At 46.9% G+C, this 25126-nt stretch overlaps 1 protein-coding gene across 6 annotated transcripts in view; it reads right to left on the reverse strand.

Annotated features, from left to right (window-relative positions):
• Window positions 1–25126, reverse strand: part of INPP5A (inositol polyphosphate-5-phosphatase A) — a 188596-nt gene that overhangs the window by 48664 nt on the left and 114806 nt on the right. For all 6 annotated transcript variants that reach the window (XR_010744086.1, XM_066323376.1, XM_066323374.1 and 3 more), the window contains exon 9: window positions 9629–9713. Coding sequence is in view for 5 of the 6 variants with exons in the window: in XM_066323376.1 (XP_066179473.1) it covers window positions 9629–9713 (85 nt within the window). In the remaining variant the exon portion in view is untranslated. The remainder of the gene's footprint in view (window positions 1–9628; window positions 9714–25126) is intronic.

A 25126-nucleotide genomic window follows, 5' to 3' on the forward strand; every position in this document is an offset into this window, starting at 1 on the left:
GAGACTTACTATTTTCAGGTAAAATAAAGAAATTTTTTACTCTTTTAGCATAGCTGCAGACACATCCAGAGATTTTGTGCATTCAGTTCGTCAACTCTCATATTTCTGACTACAACTCAAGAATAAAATTTGCCATTGCAACAAGAGTTGGTGACATAAAGGCAAATATGATCCTGTTCCTTGGTTTTCACATAGATACCAAATCCTTTCTACCCAATTTTGTTTCTGATAAGCAAGCAAAACATCATTCTTTAATACACAGTGTGATTTTTTGGAACAAAACTCCCTCTAGGCTTCCATTTATGGCAATGAAAAATAGGTATACACAGGCTTTTGATATAACGCAAATATGCAGGGTTTCTTTCCTTCCCCCCACCTTTTGTTTTAGCTCATCAGTGGGTGCCTTTCAAATACTAGTGTACGATTCATACATAGATATTAAAATTTTGTATTGCAGTAACACCCAGGAATAAACTGAAATGTAAAAAGAAGGCATTTTTTGTAGGTACATCTATTCCTTCTAAAATGGAATAATTCTTAAAAAAAGGGATTTTATAGCATCTACCCAGATGATATTTTGCCCCATCTGAGCTAATAAGTTTCTGCGCTAGAAATAAACAAAACCCCCCCAATTAACAGGTGGCTTTATTAAACTATTTATTAAAGATTTGCATTACGCGTTACAATTCTGCATTAAATAATTCAAACTACACCTGCCTAGCTAAGAGTAACTTTAAAGTGCAGCTACTGTTACTGGTTGGTTATGTGTGTGTTTTCCCAGCCACAGCCCCTGCTCTGAGCCCTCCTGTCAGTGTCCGGGCGCCAGCGCTGCCAGCTGAGCCACTGCGCAAATCCTGCCTCCGGCACCGCCCGCTCACAGGGCACAGCCCGGGCACCGGGAACGCTCCGCAAACACACGGCTCTGTCACCGCGACACCCAGCTGCCTCCTGCGGACAGACGGACACACAGACAGACAGAGAGACAGAGAGACAGAGAGACAGACACACAGCCAGACACACTGACACACTGACACACACACTGACACACACACAGACAGACAGACACACTGACAGACAGACACACAGACATACAGACAGACACACAGCCAGACACACTGACACACTGACACACTGACACACACACAGACAGACAGACACACTGACAGACACACTGACAGACAGACACACAGACATACAGACAGACACACAGCCAGACACATAGACAGACAGACAGACAGACAGACACACAGCCAGACACACTGACACACTGACAGACACACAGACACACTGACACACACACAGACAGACAGACACACTGACAGACAGACACACAGACACACTGACAGACACACTGACACACTGACAGACAGACACACAGACAGACAGACACACAGACAGCCAGACAGACACACAGACAGACACACTGACAGACAGACAGACACACAGACATACAGACAGACACACTGACAGACAGAGAGACACACACACAGACACACTGACAGACAGACACACAGACACACTGACAGACACACAGACAGACAGACAGACACACTGACAGACACACAGACAGACAGTCACCCTGCCCGGAGCTCTCTTTAACCCTGCCCGGATCCCCCCGTTAACCCAGCCCGCAGCCCGCAGCCCCCCGGTGACCCTGCCCGGAGCCCCCGTTAACCCTGCCCGGAGCCCGCAGCCCGCAGCCCCCCGGTGCCCGCCGTGCCCGGGCCCGCAGGTGCCGGCTGCCAGGTGTGAGCGCTGGGGACGGCGCTGCTGGCACCGCTGTCGCCCGCCGTCCCCGGCAGCTGAGGGCACAGCTGGCAGCGAGCACACGCCGCGACACCGCGGGGCGCAGCCCGGAGCCCGCGGGATTCATCAGCTTCGCGACGCCCAGCCCCGTCAGGGAGCGCGAGAGAACCGTATTTAATTAGTGTACGTTTTAATCACGGAGCAGGCAGCGCCACGCTCGAGGAACTATCATCCTTTCCGTTCTGCTTTGTCACCGCGTTTGCGGTCATTTGCATCCGAGGCTGCAGGAGCTGCCCCGGTTTTACAGAGTCATCGCGCACACGGTGACGCCGTGCGGGACCTCCGGCTGCTGAGAGCCGTGTCACCTCTGCCTATGGCTCAGAGCCGTGTCACCCCTGCCTGTGGCTCAGAGCCGTGTCACCCCTGCCCGTGGCTCAGAGCCGTGTCACCTCTGCCTATGGCTCAGAGCCGTGTCACCCCTGCTCCGTGCTCAGAGCCGTGTCACCCCTGCCCGCGGCTCAGATTTGTGTCACCCCTGCTCCGTGCTCAGAGCCGTGTCACCCCTGCCCGTGGCTCAGAGTCGTGTCACCCCTGCTCCGTGCTGAGAGCCGTGTCACCCCTGCCTGGGGCTGAGAGCCGTGTCACCCCTGCTCCGTGCTGAGAGCCGTGTCACCCCTGCCTGTGGCTGAGCCGTGTCACCTCTGCCCAGGGCTCAGAGCCGTGTCACCCCTGCCCGTGGCTCAGAGCCGTGTCACCTCTGCCCAGGGCTCAGAGCCGTGTCACCCCTGCCCGTGGCTCAGAGCCGTGTCACCTCTGCCTATGGCTCAGAGCCGTGTCACCCCTGCCCGTGGCTCAGAGCCGTGTCACCTCTGCCTATGGCTCAGAGCCGTGTCACCCCTGCCTGGGGCTGAGAGCCGTGTCACCCCTGCCCGCGGCTCAGATCTGTGTCACCCCTGCCTGTGGCTCAGAGCCGTGTCACCCCTGCCTATGGCTCAGAGCCGTGTCACCCCTGCCTGCGGCTCAGATCTGTGTCACCCCTGCCTGTGGCTCAGATCTATGTCACCCCTGCCTGTGGCTCAGAGCCGTGTCACCCCTGCTTGGGGATGAGCCGTGTCTCCCCTGCCCGTGGCTCAGAGCCGTGTCACCTCTGCCTGCAGCCACTAATTAAAAGGCGGTTTATGGCCACATGCTCCGAGACCCTCCGGGGCCCCAGAGGAGGCAGCCAGAGAACAATCCATCCACTCATCTCTCCCCTTATCTGTGATGGAAGTAGAAACAATTGCATCATTTAATTTACTATTGCAAAGGGGATATGGCTCATTGGCCCCTCGTTGTTTTGAAGATGGATTTAATTAACCTCCTATGAATCTTGCCAATCCGTGTGGCAGCATCAGTATGGAATGAAAGATGTCAAAAAATCAGCTGCAGGGTAATGAGCATTTCTCAGGCTCGCTGTGCTGAGAGGACTCAGGCTCCAGAGCCTGGCCCCAGCAGAAAGCTGGGGAGCAGATTGAGTTAATACACTGCTGCCTGGCCTCTGGGAATCCCAGCTCGGCTTTGCCTTAGACTACTAAGAGGAGAGGTAATTGAATAATTCCTAGTAGCCACATGCATCTTTAACGCAGAGGCCATTTGCAATCGCTGGAAAATAAATAATTGCAATTAACTACACTGTTAAGTAAATATATCCAGTCCCTCGGGGAAGCAATCTGCATGCTTTTATAAGTCTGGCTACAATATAAAACTCATCACAATGTCTGGGAGAGCAATTTATAATGAACATTTAGCAGGTGCCTCAGATGTGCTGCTGCCATTTACCTACATTAATAAAGTTCTCCTTATTAGACCTGAAATTGTATGCATTTTAATTTAACAAATCTTTATTACGCTTTCATTTTATAAAGGATGCCATTTCCAGCATTTCCTAGAAACATCTGAGCTAGTAAAGAATGTTAAAACCTTTATGAGGGGAAGGTATTTACAGTGAACTGTTTGAGATTATAAAACCAATCCAGGATTTTACATTCTTTCCTAACTGGAATGAAAACACGATTGAAACTTGTAAGCTATTAATTCATTCCATGATGTGCTGGTTTATCTTACCAGAATGGTTTAGTATCACTTTACTGCAGGAGGAAGGAAACCCTGTTACAGTTTTAAACCACCAGCCACTAAGGAGCAGGACCTACTGGAGGTCACCACTGGACCATGAATTAAATGGTTGCACCTGATATCCCAAAAGGATCTGTGGGCACCTCTATCATCACTGCCCAGGAAAGGTAAGTTTGGTTTGCTTTGGAATAGGGAGGCACAACTGAGTAAGCCCACAACTACATACACTTGCTTTTTATGACATGTCAGTATTTTTAATGCAATGGAATTTTACTGGTTTCTCAAAGCAAAATTAGTCAGAATTTAAAAAAGAAATCTTGAGTTCGTAACAAGAAGAATGTGCAATTCTTTCATGCCCTTTTCCTGATGCATTCAAAGAATCTTCTGCAAATATTATTTAGATTAAAAAAATACAGATACACGAATGAGTACTTGCACCTGACAAGACAGCCAGGTGCTTGGTGGTATCTCCTGAATGCATGAGGACACAAGAGCCTTACCCTGACCTGTTTCTGTCCAGAGATGCACATCTATATGGAGGAGGAGGTAATGAAGTCTCCACGTTCATCCATCGCCTGACCACCTCACTTGAATCAGCTTTTCAAATCAGTGATAATTGTCTAATTAACTATTAATCTTTTTCATAACAATTACTAATGGCTCATTTGTTGGCTGGAGTTTGCAAACATCCTTGTTGGTGTCCAATGCATGGGATGAAACAAGGTCAACTTAAAATATTTCTTCAGATTTGAGTAAGATCTAAACCAGTTATTCAGACGTGAAAAGCTGTTCATCAGCTTTTATTTTGAACAAGAGATGTTTGCTCCAAAGAGAGCCGTGATCTCTCAGAGGAAGGGGTCCCCACTTTGCAGGCACACACTGTGGCAGTGCCAGGAGTGCTCCTCCGGGTTCTGCTGGCAGGAGCACGCTGGATAAAGGGATTCCATCCCCCTGCTGGCTTGTTCAGAATGAAACCCTGTGCCAAGATGGTGAGATCAAATGGAAACTGATTCACTGCAGCATCAGCAATACAGTGGGAGCTAAAAAGTCATGCCAGCATGAAGTCGTTCCTCTTTTCCCAGATAATATAAAATCACATGGTCAGAGGTGGCAGAGGGGCGCAGTGCAAGTGAATGATGGAGCCAGACATGTAAATTCTTACGAGCAGTTATTACCTTTTAAAAACCATTTATTCAGCAATTCCCGTCCTGGCTTATCAAAGGGCTGCTTGGCAGAAGTCTAGAAAGGAAATATTCTGGTTGACTGCAACCCATGGAACAGACAGGGCGGGCGGACAAGGTTAATTCTGAGTTTTAAAATGAGGACATTACTTCTTTTTCTGCAGGTAGAGCTTGACAGATTTTTGTAGGTCAAAATGTCTGGAATCCTGAAACACCAGTTCTGTTGCTACCTTTGTAAATTTTCATTTATGATACATTTAATCCGCCTCCAGCTTACCAAGCTACCACCAACCCTACCAAAATGTGCTTTTGTGAGGGAAAACTAAACCCTGCTTCTTCCTGGGTGCAAGGCAGGCCTATGGTTTACCCTGAGCAAATGGATTTTGTGACCAATGTGACTTTCTCCTAAAGCCTGACAAACTGAACTCGTTACTGAGCTGCTGTTCTTGGGACTGAGGCGCACAATATATTTCTTTTCTTTCAAGTACAAGGTACTTTTCTAAGAGACTCCTGAATCAGCAGCCTCAGAAAGAGGGTTTTACTCCCAAACATTAAAAATAAGCCCAGATTCTTAAGCCCGTTTACACTTTCCTAAAATAGATGTATTGGACAAGGAAGACTTATAGTTTAGAGTTTCAATGAATAACTTCTTTCAATATTAAAATAGAGTAATTCTCAGAGATTAATACAGACCGTTACTATGGCCAGCTGACTGAAAAAATACTCTTCCTTGGTGTAAACCCATCTAAAACACTTGAATGGCGACCACAAGAGAGCAGGAGTGGTGAAGTGGCTCACTGGGATGGAAGGAGAAACACTCCTCTGGAGAAGCAGAGCCAAAGCTGGCAGCTGAGACGCTTTGTGCTGGGGCTACAGGAGAGAAGTAGCTCCAAGCTCCAGCACCGTGCCTGGGCCAGCTGGAATGGGAAATGTCTCTTTTTTTAGCACCTGCTCTGACAAAGATGAGGCAAGGGCAGCCCCAGCCTGTGCCAGCCTCACACATGGAGCAGCAGCAGTCACAACCCTCCCACTGCCCTGCACAGAGACAGGGACCACTTCTGCTTCCACACCTACACAGCAAGTGCTTGTGCACTTTACACAGAATAATAGATGCTAGTAGGTTGTTTACATTAAAAAAAGAGGTAAAAGTGGAGATCAGAATGGCCTTGGATCCATCACAGCATGAAACTCCATAAGCTCTGCAGCAGCCACCACAGCAGAGAGAATTAACTTACTTCTATGTGGTCACTCACTTAATTTTCTAATTTCTCACCTCAAACAAAAATAACTTGACTTCCTCAGTTCTTGGTAATAAACCCCCTCATTCATCTCCCCACAGCCTCCTGTTCCATTCTTACTTTTATCATGTTCAGAGATTTTAGTTTTATTCACGTGACAGCCAAGTTGTCTTATTTCAGAATTTTCAAGAGTGTAATGTATTACCTTTTAAAGAACCAAAACACTAACTTGTAATAATGACTAAATTTCTGGAACATTCTTCAAGTTCAGCCTACAGTATGCCTTGCTGCTGCTGCAGATTTCTTTGCAGTCACCTCACCAAATCGCCTTTCTACTGAATTTTAGAAGATAATTTTCCAAACCCAGAAAAAGTACATACATGCAACGATAAATTTGCAATGTACTTCGGGTAAGTGCAAAGATTACAGTGACCTGTGTTAGCTTTGAAAGGAGAGAGAAGAACTTTTGGAAAAAGTTATAGGAAAGCTGTCTCTTACATGAAGAAACATCACAAATTCATGTTTCTGTGAAATGCTGTGACAATACTTGTACTAGAGACACTGCAGAGAAGCTATAGATAAAGTCTAGAATTCGCAGTTCAACCAATATAAAAGTCTGTATCATTTTTTTATATGTTGCAAACACTTCCTCATGTGCTGGGAATAGAGATGCTGGAAGATACCTGAAAGCAATGGGCAAATAATCAGAATGCTGTAACACCCAAAAAGTCTAGCATTTAAAAAAAAAACCCAGTAGGCAAAAGTTGGAATTTAAACAGCAGCAAATCCTCAGCCACCTTTGGCAATATAGGATTAAGTGAATTTACCTGGATGAGAGACACAAGATTCAGGTCTTACAGCACACCTTAAAGTGACCAAACCCCAAGGAAATGTAGATGTCTCTTCTGCAGTTACTGCCTTACTAAATACATTTTGTAACTACAAGGGTTATTTTTGCTGGCTGGAGTAGGGTGGTGTCCTCCAAGAAGCTGGTCTCTAATGGAGGATTTTCCGGATGCTTTACAGTGCTAAAGCACTGGCATTCACCTCCTTAAAGAGAGAGACTGGCCCCAGCTGGGCTGCACAGCCCCAGGGCGATGTGCTGGACGTGGCCCCAGTGATCTGCTGAGGCAGGTCAGGGACTGACACACCTGGTGCCACCTCAGCCACAGCACCTGGCACTGCCCATGTGCCAGTACCAACCTGCCCCTGGGTGACTCCAGCAACAGCAAAGCAGATTTTCCCAGTGAGGAGATCAATGTGACTTTAAATTAGAGCTCCCATAAGTGTTCAATAAATTGCACATTAAGGATTTATAGTCTATTAATTATGAATTAATACAACACTTTTTGCACCTGATTTAGGACACTGCACATCAGGGTCTGGACTCCACATTCTGAACAGCTCTGAGATTCTCCCCTTAAATGGCTAAATTATTTACAAACACACTTCATTCTTTACATTAGATGTAAGCACAGTCTGCATTTACACAAGTCAAGTATTGCTCGTAGCGTCTCAGTGCTCAGGCCTTCAGCAGCTGTGGTCTCAAGAGGGAACTCAAAAGGTCAGGAAGAAAAGTAGAGATAAATTTAGTAACATACACAAAGATGACAGGTCAATGGATTAACCCGTCCAATTCCCAGCATTAACTCCACTGCTGCACAGTCCAAAGAGTTAATTCCCATCTGCATGGGCACACAAACTACCAGGAGGGACTGGGACATTCCCAGCTGAGCACAGGCTCAGCCTGGGGCTGGCACTGGCTGTTTGGGACAGCAGCACCTCTGGCTGCTCCTGCTGCTGTTCTGCCACTGCCAGCTGTGCACAGCTGTGCCCACAGCACTGCCCAGCTCCACAAAACAGCACATTGGAGTCACAGCCTTTACAAGCACTTCATGAAGTGACTCAGGACTGGATGTTGAACGCCACCAGACCACCAAGTCCTACCCAGTACAATTCCCTCTGGAGGTGGCCTGTCTGATCTGTCACCTTGGAGCCAGCCCTTGCTGCCACTGCTGTACACCATTAACTCCCTCAGGACTGTCCTGGTGCCTTACAGGCAGCCTGGGACACATCACACAACTGTTTCTTACAGCTTTGGGAGCTGCTGACATACAGATTAATAAACTGCACCAAGCACAGAACACTACAAAACAAACTTACTGTGACTTTAGCTGTCCATGTGTAAACTGTAAGTGGAAGTTTCTGAATACACTTCAGTTATGCTTAATTAACATTGCAGAGTAGCTGGGTGAAGTTCTGACTACTGGGCTATGCTACTTCTCAACAAAAACAACAGCAAATCTGCATTATTCTAGTGCCTTTCACATTCACACAGGCTTGCATCTTAGGTGGGAAAAATGGGAAAATGAATTTGATTCATCTTCCAATGACACCTTTTGTGCATACGTGTAGCAACATGAACAGTTCTTTGAAGTGATCACTATAAAGAGATCTCTGAACGCTGATGATAACTGTGGCAGCCACAGGGGAGCAGAGCAGGTTTTAACCCTTAACACATGCAGTATGAAGCTGCATATTCTGAATTTGTGACTTGACTTTCATTTCAACTATGCTTTAAGGTCCTTGGATAAATGACTGCACTACAGAAAGGATTCCAAGAAGAAGTGATTAGTTCCAAATGCAACATCAAACTCTTGTTTTAAAACAGGTGGACTACTCATCACCTAAGGAAGAACAGCACTGCACCTGAATGGGGGAAGCCAGCCTTTGGACCACAATTTGATGTACAAAATCAAACCTTTTGACTCAAAAGATATACCTACCCTCAAGGACACCAAAAAGACATCAGAGTGCCTCAGAGACTTAAAGTGGGAAAACCATAAGATTAAACTGGTTTTCAATCTGGATATTATTTCTGACACCACCTTACCTGGAGCTTCAGCATTTGAGTCAAGGTTATCTCAACTCCTAATGAAAAAGGTTTAGTACATTCTTTTGGCTTTATACAAATCTCCCAGCCACCCTTCCACATCAAGATGCTGCTGGCACAAAGGTCTGTACTGATGACTGCCTGTATTTTTAAAGCATGGAGCTCTATCACAGACATTTAGGAAATGCCTCGATTTTCCTCAGAGTAGGAAGGTAATGCAGCACTTCCTCTGTTTGCAGGAAATTATTCTGATTCACTGTGAGCTATAAGGAGATGGCAAAAATCACAACCACACATTGTTAGTTACTTGTTGGATCTTCCTGTTAGAAATAGTCTTGGCTAAGTCTGATATCAATATCAACATTACTTTGTTAAGTCACTTTTTTATACAGGAAAAAAAAAAAAAAGAGAAATCAAACTTGGTAGGATCTACAGTAGAAGAAAAAGAGAACTCCTACCTCTACTACTGCTTTGGCATCCAGTCTAAAGTTGAAATCTCCAAAGACAAAATACGAAACTTTCTCAAACCGCTGATCTATAATTCTGGAAAAAAGTGAAAACAGAACAAACCTGTCATTTAGCTTTACATACATGCAAGAATGTACAAAGACATACATATTATCCTTGAGCACAGTCTCAGAAATAATTAATGGAACCATGAAAACTGCCATTTTATACTGGACCAATATATTAACCATATTTTTCAGCTGATTTTCTTTGCTTAGGCAATTCTGTCTCCAGCCCCTGTACAACAGAGCATCTGATTTCCCAGGCCTGGCTGACAGAGCAAGCTGGGGGAAAGCATATTTGCAGCAGTTCACACAAATCTTGTAGCAGCGGCATTTGGGGACCATGGAAATCCTGAGGGTATCGTGGAGTTCAGTCACACCTTGGAAAGCTTTAGGATACGGCTTAGGGCTGGGCAGGTGAGAATTAGGAATGCTGAATTAGAGGTGAGTTCAGAGAACGTTTGAGTTTACTGATACATAGGCAATGATACCAGTGGTTTTGGGTACTTTTCGAACCACATGAGAAGCGACACAGTAGGGCCAGACACCAATCACCCCGTGTGACACACTGAGCATCCCTGAGGTTCCCAGAGTGGTTACAGCTCTCTCAAGACAGCTCTCTGCGTTGTTCACAGAGGCTGTAGCTAACACCTAACAAGTAACTGCTCCAGCTGTGAAGATTGACTTTTTCCTCAAGCATTTGCTCAGTCCTACTCAGGGAGATATGGCATTACTATCCATCTTTCAAATCCTGTATTAATAAAAACTGTCATTATATTATTAGCTGATCTATCATTAACAACAGTTGTGAGGTACTCTCAACAATGCGCAATTTTACAGCTTCCAGAGATCTTGGCATTTAGAAATCCACCAAGCCACGCTTATTTTCAAACCAGGAATCAATACAATTCATCTCCTATCAGTGGCTGGGGAAGGTATGAAACACCCAAAATCTGACTGCCACAGCCACAAAGAATTTATAGAGAGAAAATGCACAGAACCCCTTGAGAGTGCAAGATGTGAGAACTAAGGAATGAGTGCAGGAAATACGCTGTGAACATTCTGGGAACACCAACATGTAAGCATTGCCCTGTCAGAAACTCCAGGTGAGCCTGGGGCAGGGCCCACAGGGGCAGGTAAGGCACCATCAGACACAATAATACTGGTCAGGAGGCCCTGCTGCCCCATTAGGAGAAAACTGTGCACATGGCTTTGCAAGTTCTAATGCATTACATCAATTTACTCTCAAAGCTGTAAGGGAAGATGTCACATTGGATCTGTAATGAGATACTGCTTCCCCTCTGAAAACATCTCAGGGTTTTTGTCAACAGTAATCTATTGCATAAGGAATATTATTCTATAGAAAAAATCATGTGCATTGGGCCTAATACACTGATAATTTGAAGAAAATCTCTTGCACAGACTTATCTGTTTCCACTATGAAAATTTCCAATCCTCCATTCAGCTGACAGATTATTGCAGGCACTGTTAATAAATGTTACCCACTGTCAGCTCCCAGTGAGCCCTGAGAAAAACCTGTCACTCCTGACCTGCACAAAACATTAGTTTGATTAGTGCCCTCACGGAAAATTGAAGGAAAATGAGAACTTAAAAGTTAAATCATTCACATTGCCACAGTTTGCAAATACTATCAGTGCAAAATCGGACCTGCAACTTACACATCAGAACAACAGACTTTGCTTTGCCAACTGCCCTGACTCAAGTTATCAGCTCGGGCTCTGCTCGTTGCCATTTACTGCTGACAGAGGAATGACAGATATTGCAGCAATGACATCAAGGTCCACTGAAGGCCCTGTGAAACAAACTGGGATTATGAGAACCATGCCTGTGATTGAATTGTGCAAAGAGAGATCTTCCAAATAAACAGACTATTCCAAAAATAGGCCATGAAAATGTCTCCAAACTGATGATCAACCCAACTGATTAGTCTGCTTCTGATCAATTAATTAAAACTCAGCCACAGTCCTGCACATGACCTGATTTAAACGTGATTTGCCTACAAATCAATCCCAGCTCTACAACTGGCAATTTTGTCCAGATTCTCCCCTTGTAGTTGTCTTGTTGGACACTTTAGAAAGAGTGTCATGATAGACTAGAGTCCAAATGTTACTTCTCCAGAATGATGCCCCAACTGGTTTCTGACACATCTCTTTTCATAGGTGGTGAAAGTAATTCAGGTGTACAAGAACATTTCCAGCAGTGGCACAGCAAAGGATGCACACATTTATGTACTTACTAAGTGATGTGGAGCACCTAACAACGTAAATTCCTTGAAGTGACTCAACTTAATACATGTACATAACCTATTGTCCTTATCATTACTCACTATTAGTAAGTGGAACTTACTATTAGTTGAAGAGTTCCCAAACCTTAGACCTCTTTCAGCAGTTTGGAACTCTGATAGTTCTTCCTGCTGCCTAAAACTGCCCTCAGTCAATGGCACAAGAAGCAGATTTCCCGACTGTGCTTTCAGAGTCTGCAAATAGCCATAACAAAGAGTACAGCAATGTCCCCTCCCCTGGAAACAAGCAGAAGAGCTGCCTGTCACTGAGGGCACTGGGACAGAAAAAGGCACTGCAAATACAGCCAGGCTGGCCAGGGACACAGGGAAGGTGATAGTGCTGTGGGGAGAGCTCAACAAAAGTCTTCTGTTCCTTCTGTTTCCATGTTCTAAGTCATAAATATACACAGTTCAACATGTGTACAGGCAACTGAGAATTTAGAAGACAATTTTTAAAAAAAAGAACGAGTGCTTGCAGAAAAAACTAGGAAGGCTTCCAAATGTGTGTCAATCTCTTTTGCTTTTTGTTTCTAAAAAATATCCTTCCTTTAACCACGAATCAAATAGTCCTTTAAAAATGCCACCATGAATCACTCAATGAAGTGATAAATCTGAACCATATAAGAAGAAAGCAGCCAGCCCATGTCACAGTATAAATCCTGTGGTTTTAGTGGGAGGACCAGTGCCATTTCCTTTAACAACTTTTACCAGCTCATCCCACAGGGTTTCAGCACACCTGAAGGCTCTAATCCTGCACAACTTCAGACATCTAATGACAAAAGGGGTGACTCAGTTAAAGATTTCATGGCTGTACAGCAGGCACAGGTATTTCCCTTCCACAGTTCTCCATGCCAGCACACACAAGTCATCAATGCCTTTGTGGCCACGCTGCTTGTTGTGACCCGTGCACAGCCATCAGGAGGGGACAGGGCTTCAGAGTGGATCCAAAACTTCAATGAAATGAAACAGAAAACTTTTCCAACACATGACAGCCACCCCTTCCTTTCCAGACAGAGAGGTCTTCATTTTGAACAGGGTGGAAAAACACATTCACCCTTCTCTTCCTTTGCTCTTGCTCCAGAAGGAATCACTTATGGGAAAAGAATTTTTTAACGTGTTTTAAAACATAGCAAAGAAAGATCTTTACTTCTGCACATTTTGGAAATCAATATAACAAAAAACTGGCAAATCAATCAATGTAACAAACTGGCAAATCAGCTGAACTGGGAAAAAAGCATGCTCCCATCTGGGCTTACTGCTGTCCCTGTAAACTTCAGAGCACACAGCTATAAACACCATGGATGATTTCTCCTCTACCAGTTCCAAAAACACAGAACTTGTAATTGCACAGGGAGTCCTTGATAACAGATTCTTCATGCCTGGAACAAATTATCTTAACTATTTTGCCAGTTTCAACCTAAATCTACATTTTTAATTGATGGCACTACACCGAACGTTTTCTGCACTGAATGGGTTAGTGTCTGTCTTCACATCTTGTGTTTTGAGAAGTGGCAGACAAATTAAATGAAAGAGACAAAGTGCTTTTTAGCCACAACAGGGCAGTAAGAGAAGGAAACATTCTAGCAATTATTACTTTCACGTAGAGTTTACAGTCCAAGTTATCCCCCTGCTGAAATGTTTTGATGAGTTAAATCCATGATTCATACTGCTTTTAAGGAGTAAACATGACTGTCACTGCAAATTAATGCTAAATTACTACTGCAATTTCTTTGCTGCAAAATAAATATGTATAATTCTTATTTTGTTCTAACAACTGCAATGTGGCTCACTCTGGGTATCAGCAGGAGCTTTACAGGCCCAGGAAGAAGCTCCTGTGCTGCACTGGAGACACCCTTGCTCTGCTGGGTCAGTCAGGCGTCGAGCAGACCTCGTCCCCTAAGCAGAGCTTTTGGCCCGGCAGACCCTGACACACCGTCCTGGACAGAGCCATGGCACCCTGGGGACACCAGGTGAATGATGAGGAGCCCCTGAGCTCCCCGGGCTGTGCTGCTGAGCAGCTCCAGCCTGGGCTGATGAGGCTGGCGGGGATGGGAACAGGGATGGAGCGGGATGAGAGTGGGATGGGAGTGGGGATGGAGCAGGGATGGAGTGGGATGGGAGTGGGATGGGAACGGGGATGGGAGTGGGAATGGGAGCAGGGATGGGAGCGGGATGGAGCAGGGATGGGAGTGGGGATGGAGTGGGGATGGAGTGGGAATGGGAGCAGGGATGGGAGTGGGGATGGAGTGGGGATGGGAGCGGGAATGGAGTGGGGATGGGAATGGGGATGGGAGTGGGAATGGGAGCAGGGATGGGAGCGGGATGGGAGTGGGGATGGGAGTGGGGATGGAGTGGGGATGGGAGCGGGGATGGGAGTGGGGATGGAGTGGGGATGGGAGCGGGATGGGAGCAGGGATGGGAGCGGGATGGGAGCGGGATGGGAGTGGGATGGAGTGGGATGGAGTGGGATGGGAGTGGGGATGGGAGTGGGGATGGAGCAGGGATGGGAGCAGGGATGGAGTGGGATGGGAGCAGGATAGGAATGGGGATGGGAGCGGGGATGGAGCAGGGATGGGAGCGGGGATGGAGCGGGATGGGAGCAGGGATGGGAGATCGAGGGCCAGGTCACTGCAGTGCCAGGGCAGGAGCCTGTGCTCAGGGGCTGCTCATGGGCCTGTGCTCTGGGGGCCCGGGTGCCCCAGTTCCTCTGTGTAAGGACACACTGCTCCCCTGGGCTGGCACTGCCAGCTCCACTCACCGGGAAGGGAAAGTTTTCTCAAAGCCACTTAGGAAATGTCAGATCCCAACCAAGAGTAAAACAAGCCTTGGAGGTTCCTCTTCTCAATACGACTGGAAATCTGGGCCTATTTATTAATTTCCACTGCAGAACAGGGTTCAATGCAGTCCTAAAGTGAATAATTCTGTGTTAATTCAATTACTGAAATCCTTTTGCAATTTATTTTAAAGTACTCATTGTAGTAGCTAAAAATAAAGCCACTTGATGAAATGCACCTCTTTTATAAATGCTGTATGGGGCATCGTATACATACTTCAAAGCACTGAAATTCAGACAGAAAATTACGGGATCAACTTCCCCCTGCTTTCACACTTTGCTCCCTCCTTTACTGTCCCCCCTTCAAAGAATGGGGAAGACAAGGAAGCAGTTAAATATCAGCAGTTTGGGCATGGAAGAGAGCAGCTGAACATGATTCAGTGTGACAAGAGGCACTGTGATTTGGCTAAACCATTTCTCAGGGCACTTTGTAAGGAGGATCAGCAGCATTATTCCTTTAATAGCCATGTCGAATGCAATAGCCAGCTGGGTTTTGTCCCAGACCAAGGTATCAGCATCAGGTCAGAAGGTAACATTCTGTTTACACGATTATTTCCTAAAGCACTTATCTTCTCCTCGGTGTGAAAGTTGACTTTTCTGTTTGTAAGGAGGCCTAAAGAATTGAGGGAATGGGAAAAATTAGCTCCACTGAGCTGGAGCTGAATGGCATTAGGTGGGAGGTCTGAGCGAGGCTGCGGGGACGCTCAGCAGGACACCTTATTACCGCGTCACCGCAGTTCATTCAGGCCAGCCACAGCAGTGTCACCAGCATTCCCACACAAAGACAAAGTTCTTCACACAGTCTATAAACATGCCTCCCTGGCCAATTCATCCTAGCTTGACACTGCTGAAAAGAGGGGCTTGAGGGTTTGGGGGTTTTTTAAACACAACAATAACATAACAAAACAAAACAAAAACCGTGCAGCTCTGCCAAGCAGGCTGAATGGGGGAGAAGGAGGGACACTGTCACATTTCTTGGGAAGAAACAATCCAAAGGTCAAGCCATATTTTATTCAGTGAGCAAATTTTTATAATAACTAAATGTGCCTGAGATAAATACCAGCTAACAGGAGCGCAACTTCTGGGGTAAGAAACTATTTCTCCACAACCTATTTCTGTGCATTATCCACATAGGAGAGTTTCAGACACAAAAGCTTCTACAAAGGACAGAATGTTTGGGGTTGGAAGGGACCTTAACATATGACTGCTCGTATAAAATGTCCTCTCCTAAGTGAAGGAACACAAAGACCACAAGGAACACACGGAAACCAGAGGATCAGGTCAGTCCTGGTGTGACCATCATTTCTCAGGACAAACTGCTCACTTTGTTCGCTGCTGACCCGCGCAGAGCCTGGAGCCACAGGTTCTGTTTGGGGCTGGCACAGCAGCAGAAGTGATGGGCTCTGTCCTCCAGGGCTGTGGAAGTCCTCTGTCCCACGGGGTGAAGTGTCCAGGGGAGCTGTGGGGCACTGGAGCCGGGGTGAAGTGTTCAGGGAAGTTGTGGGGCACTGGACCCAGACCCTCGGCCCTGTCCCTGGCAGGAGTCACTGTGCCAAAGGCATGATGCACTCACCTCTCCCATCCAGGATCTCACCCCAACAGGGAAAGTTGAGCAAAGTGCCTTGGCCATCGTGTTGGCAGAAGCCAAGAGCTGGTTGGGAGGAGGCAGGTGACCTATGGATAACTGGGTTTTACACACCTTCTCCAGGGATCTACCCTGCCAGAGGTGGAAACAGCTCCTGCAGTGACTTCTGGTGGAAAGTTAAGGAACAACACTGAAACCTGTCTCCTGCTACAGCCACGTCAAGGAACTGAAGATCAAGACGATGGAAATAGTAGGTTTAGGCTTACACCAACCCAGACCATTCGGATCTCTGCTGTTCCTACCTGCATTGCTTTTTCTTTTTTAAGCTTTGCTTAGAGATCAGCTCAAACACCTGCACCTTGAGAACTGGTCCCCCTCCAGCAGAGGTTTCAGAGACAGCTTTGAAAGAGAACCCTGTCCTCTCTTGTGTACCACCTCCCTTCTGCAATTTCAAATACACGTTTGGAGGCAAATTCCAGAAAAATTCCCATCAATTCTGAGTACAAGTTACCTGGTGACTGATAGTTTAAGTGTGCCTCAAAAGCCATAATGGAAGTGCCTTCATTGGCATGCCCAAGGTGGTGTAGTGCTGTCATTAAAAAGAAAAAAAGTTTATAATATTTTTGTGCCTTGTTCTTTCTGATATAATGGCTAAAACCTATTAGTAACACTAAAATATCTCAAAAGGTCAAGCACCATACAGCAAGATGAAGGGAACTGTCAAGAAGCTTAGGCAATCATCTTAGCACTCAAGACATTTGCCAGGGCTGTTTAACTAATATGTGATGTTCACTTTTAATTTCAATATAGTGCCATTTGGGCAAAAATGTTGTATTTTTTAATTAATTACAATGTCAGCAGCTATTAAGATTAAAAGAAAGACCACATCAATAATAAATACTTAATCCAAAGAAAGGATTACAAGAAGAGCAATAAAAATCAATTTTTAGAGCTGGAAAATTGTGACTTTTTCCTCACTTGACTGGTATTTTCATTATATTGACAAACCCATGATCTTACCTGACACTGACATTCGCCTAATGAAATAGCAGCCCTGGATAATGATGTAAGGACTTGTCAATTCTGCTACAGGACAACACAGCACTACAGCACCAGCGTTATCATGCAAAGACATTTTCAGGCTCTTCAGCTGATACAAGAGAAAACTACATGAGGAAACCAGAGAAACTATGTCTTTTTGAACCTTTGCTTTATCATGGAATATTACCACCCTTCCACATGGTTGCTGAGCTCTTCAGTGCTGGTGGCACTGGTGCCCAGCAGACAGCAGGTAACTGACTGCCCTATCTTTGTGCATGAAGCCAAAGACATCCCAATTCTTGCTTTTTGTTCTGCAGGGCTCAAATGTGGGGAGGAAAGCCAAAATCCTGTGGTCACTTAGTGTCAAAAGCACAAACAGTGAGAGAAATAACCAGGACATGTGGCAATAGGATACTGATCCATTGCTAAGGCTGAGAAAAGTATTTTTTGTGACATATCTAGTGAAACTCAGACTAAAGACACTGTCTGTCCTAAACAGTGCAATGGTTAAGGAATTTTGCCAGATTTAGGTCTTGCCAGACCTACAACAAGCATCTTTTCCTGCTCCAGCTCCTGTGATGGCTGTATGGGCAGCAGATGGTGACAGGACACAGGACAGCACTGTGCTGTGCCACGTCATCCAGAGAGAGGTGCCAGTGATGGGGACCTGCAGCCTCCCACCACTGGGCCTGGGTAACAGCTGGGCTCAGGGCGACTGTGAATCAAAAATAAACCTAAATGTTTCCAGAAAAGGGCAATGCAAATGGCTCAGACCCAGAGAGACTTCACTAACAAAGGACTAAACAATGCTTGATGCTGAGAAAACTCAAGAGCAACCAATTTTACATTATCCCTTTGAAAACCACACTACAGTGGAGTACTGAGAGCTAAGAGAGGGAACAAAAAAGGGGAGAGGACAGAAACGTTTGAAGTGCTAAAGAGAAGAACCCTCTTTCCAAAGAGCACAGTGATCAAAAAAGTTCAGAGCTGTCAACATTAGGTTTGAAGAGCGAAACTTCTAAGGATATAAAACCCCCACTTTCTTGTTGTAGTGAGAAACTGACTCTTCTTGGCTGCGTCTTAAACCCAGCACCGATGGGATGGAGACAAAGCTGCACAAGAGGTGAGGCAGCCACACGACTGACCTGTCCAGCCCTGACCAGGGTCTGCCCTCTCCAGCTCTTGCACAGGCAGAACCCTTGCACAGTGGCTGGAAGTGCTGTCGCTCCCATCTGAGTATTTCCCTGTTAGGGATGATCTGAATCTCTCCAGGACATGGAATACAGGATGCAGAACCCACAACCTCCTCCCACGGTGCTCCCACCTTATGGGAGTCAAAACCTCCAAGGTGGCTACTGGCCTGGTGCCCCCAGGCTCCAATGGGAGCAGCATGGGGCTATTTCAACCATTCTCCATTTTACAACTATCAGCTCACAGCATCAGCTCACGGCCAGCACTGTAAATAAAATCACAATAGCAATTTATTTTCATTTCTCTGCAAATGAATAAGAATTGGATCAACAGCCCATATAGATTCTTCTTAATTGAATCATTGAGATTTGAAAAGGCACAGACAACAATGGATGCTGATGTCAGTGTCACCTTTAGCTGGACACTAATGACTTATCTTCGTCCAGCTCCAGGCTCTCTAAGGAACAAATCACAGTAAAGACAGAAATATACCTCAAGGAGGATGTGATGCACTGTGCACATTCCCACATAAAGCGACTTCTGAGCAAAATCAAGCAGGCAACAAGTTACTTGCAGTCCTTTCATGTTTAAGCGGCACTCTCTTTCCTGGCATTACGTGTTTAATTACACACGTGTTTAATTACACTCCTCCTGGGAGCAGGACTGTTACAGCAGCCCCAACCCTGCCTGTGCTTACAGCACTCCCACCCTGCTGCAAAGCCACGGCAGGGCAGCTCCAGGAGATCCTGGGAATGGGAAACAGGCAAAAAGAGCAGAGCTCCGGGGACATGGAGGCTCTGAGTGCCACAGGACTGCCGTGAGCCACAGCCACACTGCTGCACGGGGACAGTGGGGGCAAACAGTGGCTAAAACCTCTCCGGGAATCCTTCACCTGCAGCGTTTCTTCTGGAAGAGCTGCAGCTCTATTCACACTGGCCAGGGACAGCAAAAACTGACTCAGTGCATCTACTCTATTTTTTCTTTAAATGACACCTTTCTCTGTGATACCTCAAGTATCTAAAGTTCTGGATTTTGGATTTCAGATCTTCACTTCCAAACCTGGTACTGTTTACACAGATTTAACATAAGAGAAAAATCAGATATTTACCATTTGAATAATGAATACTGAAAATTTATTACAACCTGTTTTGCAAGCCAAAAAGAAAAGAAGAAGAAGAAGAAGAAAAAAGAGCTCCAAATGCTGAAAATAACAGAATAAAGGCAAAATTACTGACTAGGATGACCAAAAATTATCATTCACTTAATATGGAACTGCATTTATTGTGTCCTTAAAATTATACTAGTGTATGCTTTCCATTACAACACATGCCAGTATAAAAATATTTCCCTGCTAAAAAATATAACCTAAGTAAAATTCACAATGTGTCAGCACAGAGAGGAGGGACACACGAGTTAAATTTTTGACAACTGCATCAAAGATGCCAAAGCTCAAGCCAGCAGAAAAACAAGGAGCAAGGAAAAGTGACTTTGCCTGTATTTGACAGGCTGAAAGTAACAAGACAATTTTGCTGGATTTACTCTTTAAAGAGCATATTATCCAAACAGGCTAATTTTGAGAGCACTTAACCTTCCTTTAAGGGGGAGACTGACTGAATATTAATGAGCTGAGCTTCGGGTGTTTAATGAAAAGCTGTCGATTTGAATGTGATCCAGGGGTTTAAACCTTTGTTAGAAGACATTTGGCTGGAAGGTTTATTTGCCCCGAGAGTGCTTTCTATCCGAATACACAGAAATTTCACTACTCATTTGAAGGCTCATGTTAAAATCACTGTGGCAAAAACCAAATAAAGTAAAAACAAAACCAAAACAAAAAAATCCCAAGCCCTTCTAAAGCCCGCTGCTTTGGGGATCTTCCCAAATGACCCAGATCTTTAGAGCAAAGTTTTCCTTTGCCTAGAAACTAAGTGGCTTTTCTTTTGCTCATTCAGCTGCTAGTTCTGGGAAAAGCCCAAAGAGAAACATTTAGATTGGAGGGGTCTTTGAGAAGAGGTGACAGTTGACTGATGAGCATCCATAAAATGACAAAGAATAGTTGTGTGGAGCCGGTGCATCACATCGCCTCTCCCTGGGAAACTAATTGCTCTGAATTGTTAATAGTAACATTATTTTTCTGGCAATCATTTCTTTTCAATACTCAAAATCAGCATGAAACAGCTCCTTTGACCGGACATAAAAGTTAAATGTCCCAATGTTGATCAAATTAACTTCAGCTATGTGACAATGGACTATATTTGTGAGAAAATAATGAAGGACACAAAGGGGAGCTTTATGCCAAGATTTCACAGTTGTAATGTAAAAATGTTTCTGTTGAACTAGGCCAGGGAACATTTCAATAGGAAAACAGAAGAGCACTGTCACTTTCATTAAAAAAAACCACACTCATTTTATGGATCTCAATGCTGGAGATCATTTCAGGAAGTTTAGATGGCTGGCAACCAAGAGCCAGGGATCAGGCTAACACCTCACGTCCTGTCCTTCCCAAACTCTCCTTTCCACTCTTGAGGGGCCCCATCCTGCAGCTTTTTCCTCATTCCCCGGCCTGGGTATTGCATTCACACTCTTTTCCCCAGCAAGGGACTACAGGACATGACTAATATCCCAATACGGTTAATTAATATGAAATTAGTTACAACAGATGCATGAAAAATGCAACCAAAATGTAAACTATTTTCCTCTCTTACTCTCACCTATAGCTTACACCCTCCAGCTTCAGGAAACACAGACAAAAAAGTATTATGCAAATAGGGTTAACTGCGCATGGGAATATCCGAAATGGTCTTTGAAGATTTTTGTTTTCTTCACAAAATATAAAGCAGATGCTCTTATCTCATTTTAAAGCAACTTCAATTTTGACTGTAGACCTGTGTCTACCTGGAACAATGTAACAGACTTCTGGGGGCTCACTTTGGGTTTATACTGACGCTGTCAGAGATTCATTACACACCTCAATTTTCCACATACGCCGTGTATGTAATCGTAAAGATACCAGCAAATATTTGTTTAACAAGAGTGTGATTCCAGTCCTCTTGGTCTTTAAAGCAACAATCTGACACATCTTCTCCCTTGCTAAACGGCAAATATTAAATGCAATCTGGCTCAGCACATACCAGCGAGCTGCCTTTAAAAGTGTTCTTCTTTCTATTTAATTCATTTTAATGCCATTAAAGCTAAATCACTTCAGGATTAACTTTATTAAAGCAGAAGCTTTATTAAAGCTCAGAGAACAAACCTTCCCACTCCTCAAACATGCGATGAGGATTACTAACAGATTTCCCCAGGAGAAAACTTTCAGCACAACTTTGTATCATTCCCCCAAATGCTTTTTTCCTTGGTTTTCCCCCACCCTGCCCCGGCTCACCACTGCTGTGACGATGTACAGCTTTTTTCTTATGCATTAGAACTTTGTGGCTGAAATAATTTTGGAGATAGCAACTTCGCTGGCACTCCGAGCAGTTAAACTGATCCGTTTGAGCTTTATCTGCAATCCTTCTGCTTTGCATCCCCAGCTCCTGCGGTAGCCGCTGCCCAGATAAAAGGCTGTACATAACTCATGTTTATGAAGATGCAGCGCGAACACAACCGAGCTTTCACCGACTCCCACAGTGGCCTAAATCAACTGTGAGAAGGTGTTTCTGTTTCATTCAGTGAAGGTTTAGCTCATTAAACTGTTTTCCTTCTCAGCATTGTTCATTGGGTTTGAACCGCATCGCTGTTAAATGCTCTTTAGCAGTTTAAAGGCTTTAAAGGAAAAGACTTATCAGTCTCCGTTTTTAACAGCACTAAATCTGCATTATTAGTTCATGCAGATAAGGGGATTTGAAAGCTCAGCTTGAAACCTCTCTCTTCTGTATTTATCTGACACTGCATAGTTCCAGTAGCTCAGCTGGAAATGTAGATCTACGAAGCTTTAAAGAGAGATTAAAGCCAAGAAAAGAAGTACTTTTCCCCCTATAGCCGCTCTCACTTTCCCTTTTCCTGCTGTCGGAGGGAGTCCCGGGGGACAATGGCCCAAGACGGTTCCCAAAGGCCCTGAATGGGGACACTGTTGGTGGCAGCATTCATTCAAAGTAAGCTTCAGTGTATTGTCCTCCCCAATCAGCGGATCAGAATAGAGTGCGCTGGTGGCTGCCAAAAGGTTAGTCCCGCCGATGAAAGGGGCTGCCCATTATTCCGCGCGCTCCAGAGGTGCCCTTTGTGGCGCACCCGCGGCGGTCCGGATCCGCGCCCGGCTGCGCGCCGCGAATGAGCGCTCCAGCCGCGGAGCCGCCGGGCAGCGAGCGGCCGGCACCGGGGCCGCTCTGCCGGGTCACATTTCAGTGACATCCCCCCGCGACATCCCTGACCCGCCGGGCAGCGAGCGGCCGGCACCGGGGCCGCTCTGCCGGGTCACATTTCAGTGACATCCCCCCGTGACATCCCTGACCCGCCGGGCAGCGAGCGGCCGGGAGCGGGGCCGCTCTGCTCAGGGCCCCGCGGCGGGGCAGTCCTGCCGGGGTCACATTTCAGTGACATCCCCCCGCGACATCCCTGACCCGCCGGCCAGCGAGCGGCCGGGAGCGGGGCCGCTCTGCTCAGGGCCCCGCGGCGGGGCAGTCCTGCCCGGGTCACATTTCAGTGACATCCCCCCGCGACATCCCTGACCCGCCGGGCAGCGAGCGGCCGGCACCGGGGCCGCTCTGCTCAGGGCCCCGCGGCGGGGCAGTCCTGCCCGGGTCACATTTCAGTGACATCCCCCCGCGACATCCCTGACCCGCCGGGCAGCGAGCGGCCGGCACCGGGGCCGCTCTGCTCAGGGCCCCGCGGCGGGGCAGTCCTGCCCGGGTCACATTTCAGTGACATCCCCCCGCGACATCCCTGACCCGCGCCTGACACCAACGCCGCAGCGCTGTCACCGTCCCCTGGCCGGGCATCGTGGGAGGTCCGCGGCCAAAATTACCTAATGAAGCACACCGTACGCTGCAAACGAGTGTGAAATAGCAATGCAAAGGGTTTGCACAGGTTTACCCCGTGCGCATTAGGAAAGGAGAGGAGACCAATGGGGCCGAGAAAAAATAAAATAAAAATCCCGTACTGCTCTGTGAAACAGAACTCAAGAATATGCACCCCGACTGCATCGAGAGCAGATCTGATCTTCCCGAGTCCGTTCTGTAAATCTGGGATCTTTTAAATAGTTATATATGTGCTACTTATGCAAACCTTCCAAGTGCCTCCAGCATTTTCAGACGGTTTGAGCAGGTTTTGCAAGTGATCCAAGAGAAAGGCATCACCGGCTTTTTCCTGTTCAGCCTCGGACCATCCCAAAGGCGATGTAAATTCCTGTCTGGAGAAATCCCTCCTCAGCCCTCTGCTGGGGGAAAGGCAGTCTCTCCACTACCCCACACCCGCCCTTACAGGGCAGAAAACCCACCGAGAGGAGGGAAACGGGAAAGAAACCGACTGGAAAGGCATTTACACTCCACTGCAACATCCCAGAACCTGTCCAGAGCAAAGCTAGACAGGGAAAATGGCAACGAGACATTTTCCAACACACCAACTGCACTGCTCAGGAGTGCCTGAGCCTCTCCAGGCTGCTGCCAGAGAGCCAGAGGAGCTGAGAGCTGCCCGTGGCCAGGGACCCCTCTGGCCTCTGCCAGCACAGCACTGCTCTGGGACTGCTCTGGGCACTGCTCCCCTGTGCCAGCACAGCACACTGCTCTGGGACTGCTCTGGGCACTGCTCTGGGCACTGCTCTGGGACTGCTCTGGGCACTGCTCTGGGACTGCTCTGGGCACTGCTCCCCTGTGCCAGCACAGCACACTGCTCTGGGACTGCTCTGGGCACTGCTCTGGGCACTGCTCCCCTGTGCCAGCACAGCACTGCTCTGGGCACTGCTCTGGGACTGCTCTGGGCACTGCTCTGAGCACTGCTCTGGGCACTGCTCCCCTGTGCCAGCACAGCACTGCTCTGGGCACTGCTCTGGGACTGCTCTGGGCACTGCTCTGGGCACTGCTCCCCTGTGCCAGCACAGCACTGCTCTGGGCACTGCTCTGGGCACTGCTCTGGGCACTGCTCCTCTCTGCCAGCACAGCACACTGCTCTGGGCACTGCTCTGGGCACTGCTCCCCTGTGCCAGCACAGCACTGCTCTGGGCACTGCTCTGGGCACTGCTCCGCTCTGCCAGCACAGCACACTGCTCTGGGCACTGCTCTGGGCACTGCTCCCCTGTGCCAGCACAGCACTGCTCTGGGCACTGCTCTGGGCACTGCTCTGGGCACTGCTCCTCTCTGCCAGCACAGCACACTGCTCTGGGCACTGCTCTGGGCACTGCTCCCCTGTGCCAGCACAGCACTGCTCTGGGCACTGCTCTGGGCACTGCTCTGGGCACTGCTCTGGGACTGCTCTGGCACTGCTCTGGGCACTGCTCCCCTGTGCCAGCACAGCACTGCTCTGGGCACTGCTCTGGGCACTGCTCCTCTCTGCCAGCACAGCACACTG

This window comes from Sylvia atricapilla, chromosome 8, assembly GCF_009819655.1.
Source record: "Sylvia atricapilla isolate bSylAtr1 chromosome 8, bSylAtr1.pri, whole genome shotgun sequence".
In the NCBI taxonomy this organism is placed as follows: domain Eukaryota; kingdom Metazoa; phylum Chordata; class Aves; order Passeriformes; family Sylviidae; genus Sylvia; species Sylvia atricapilla.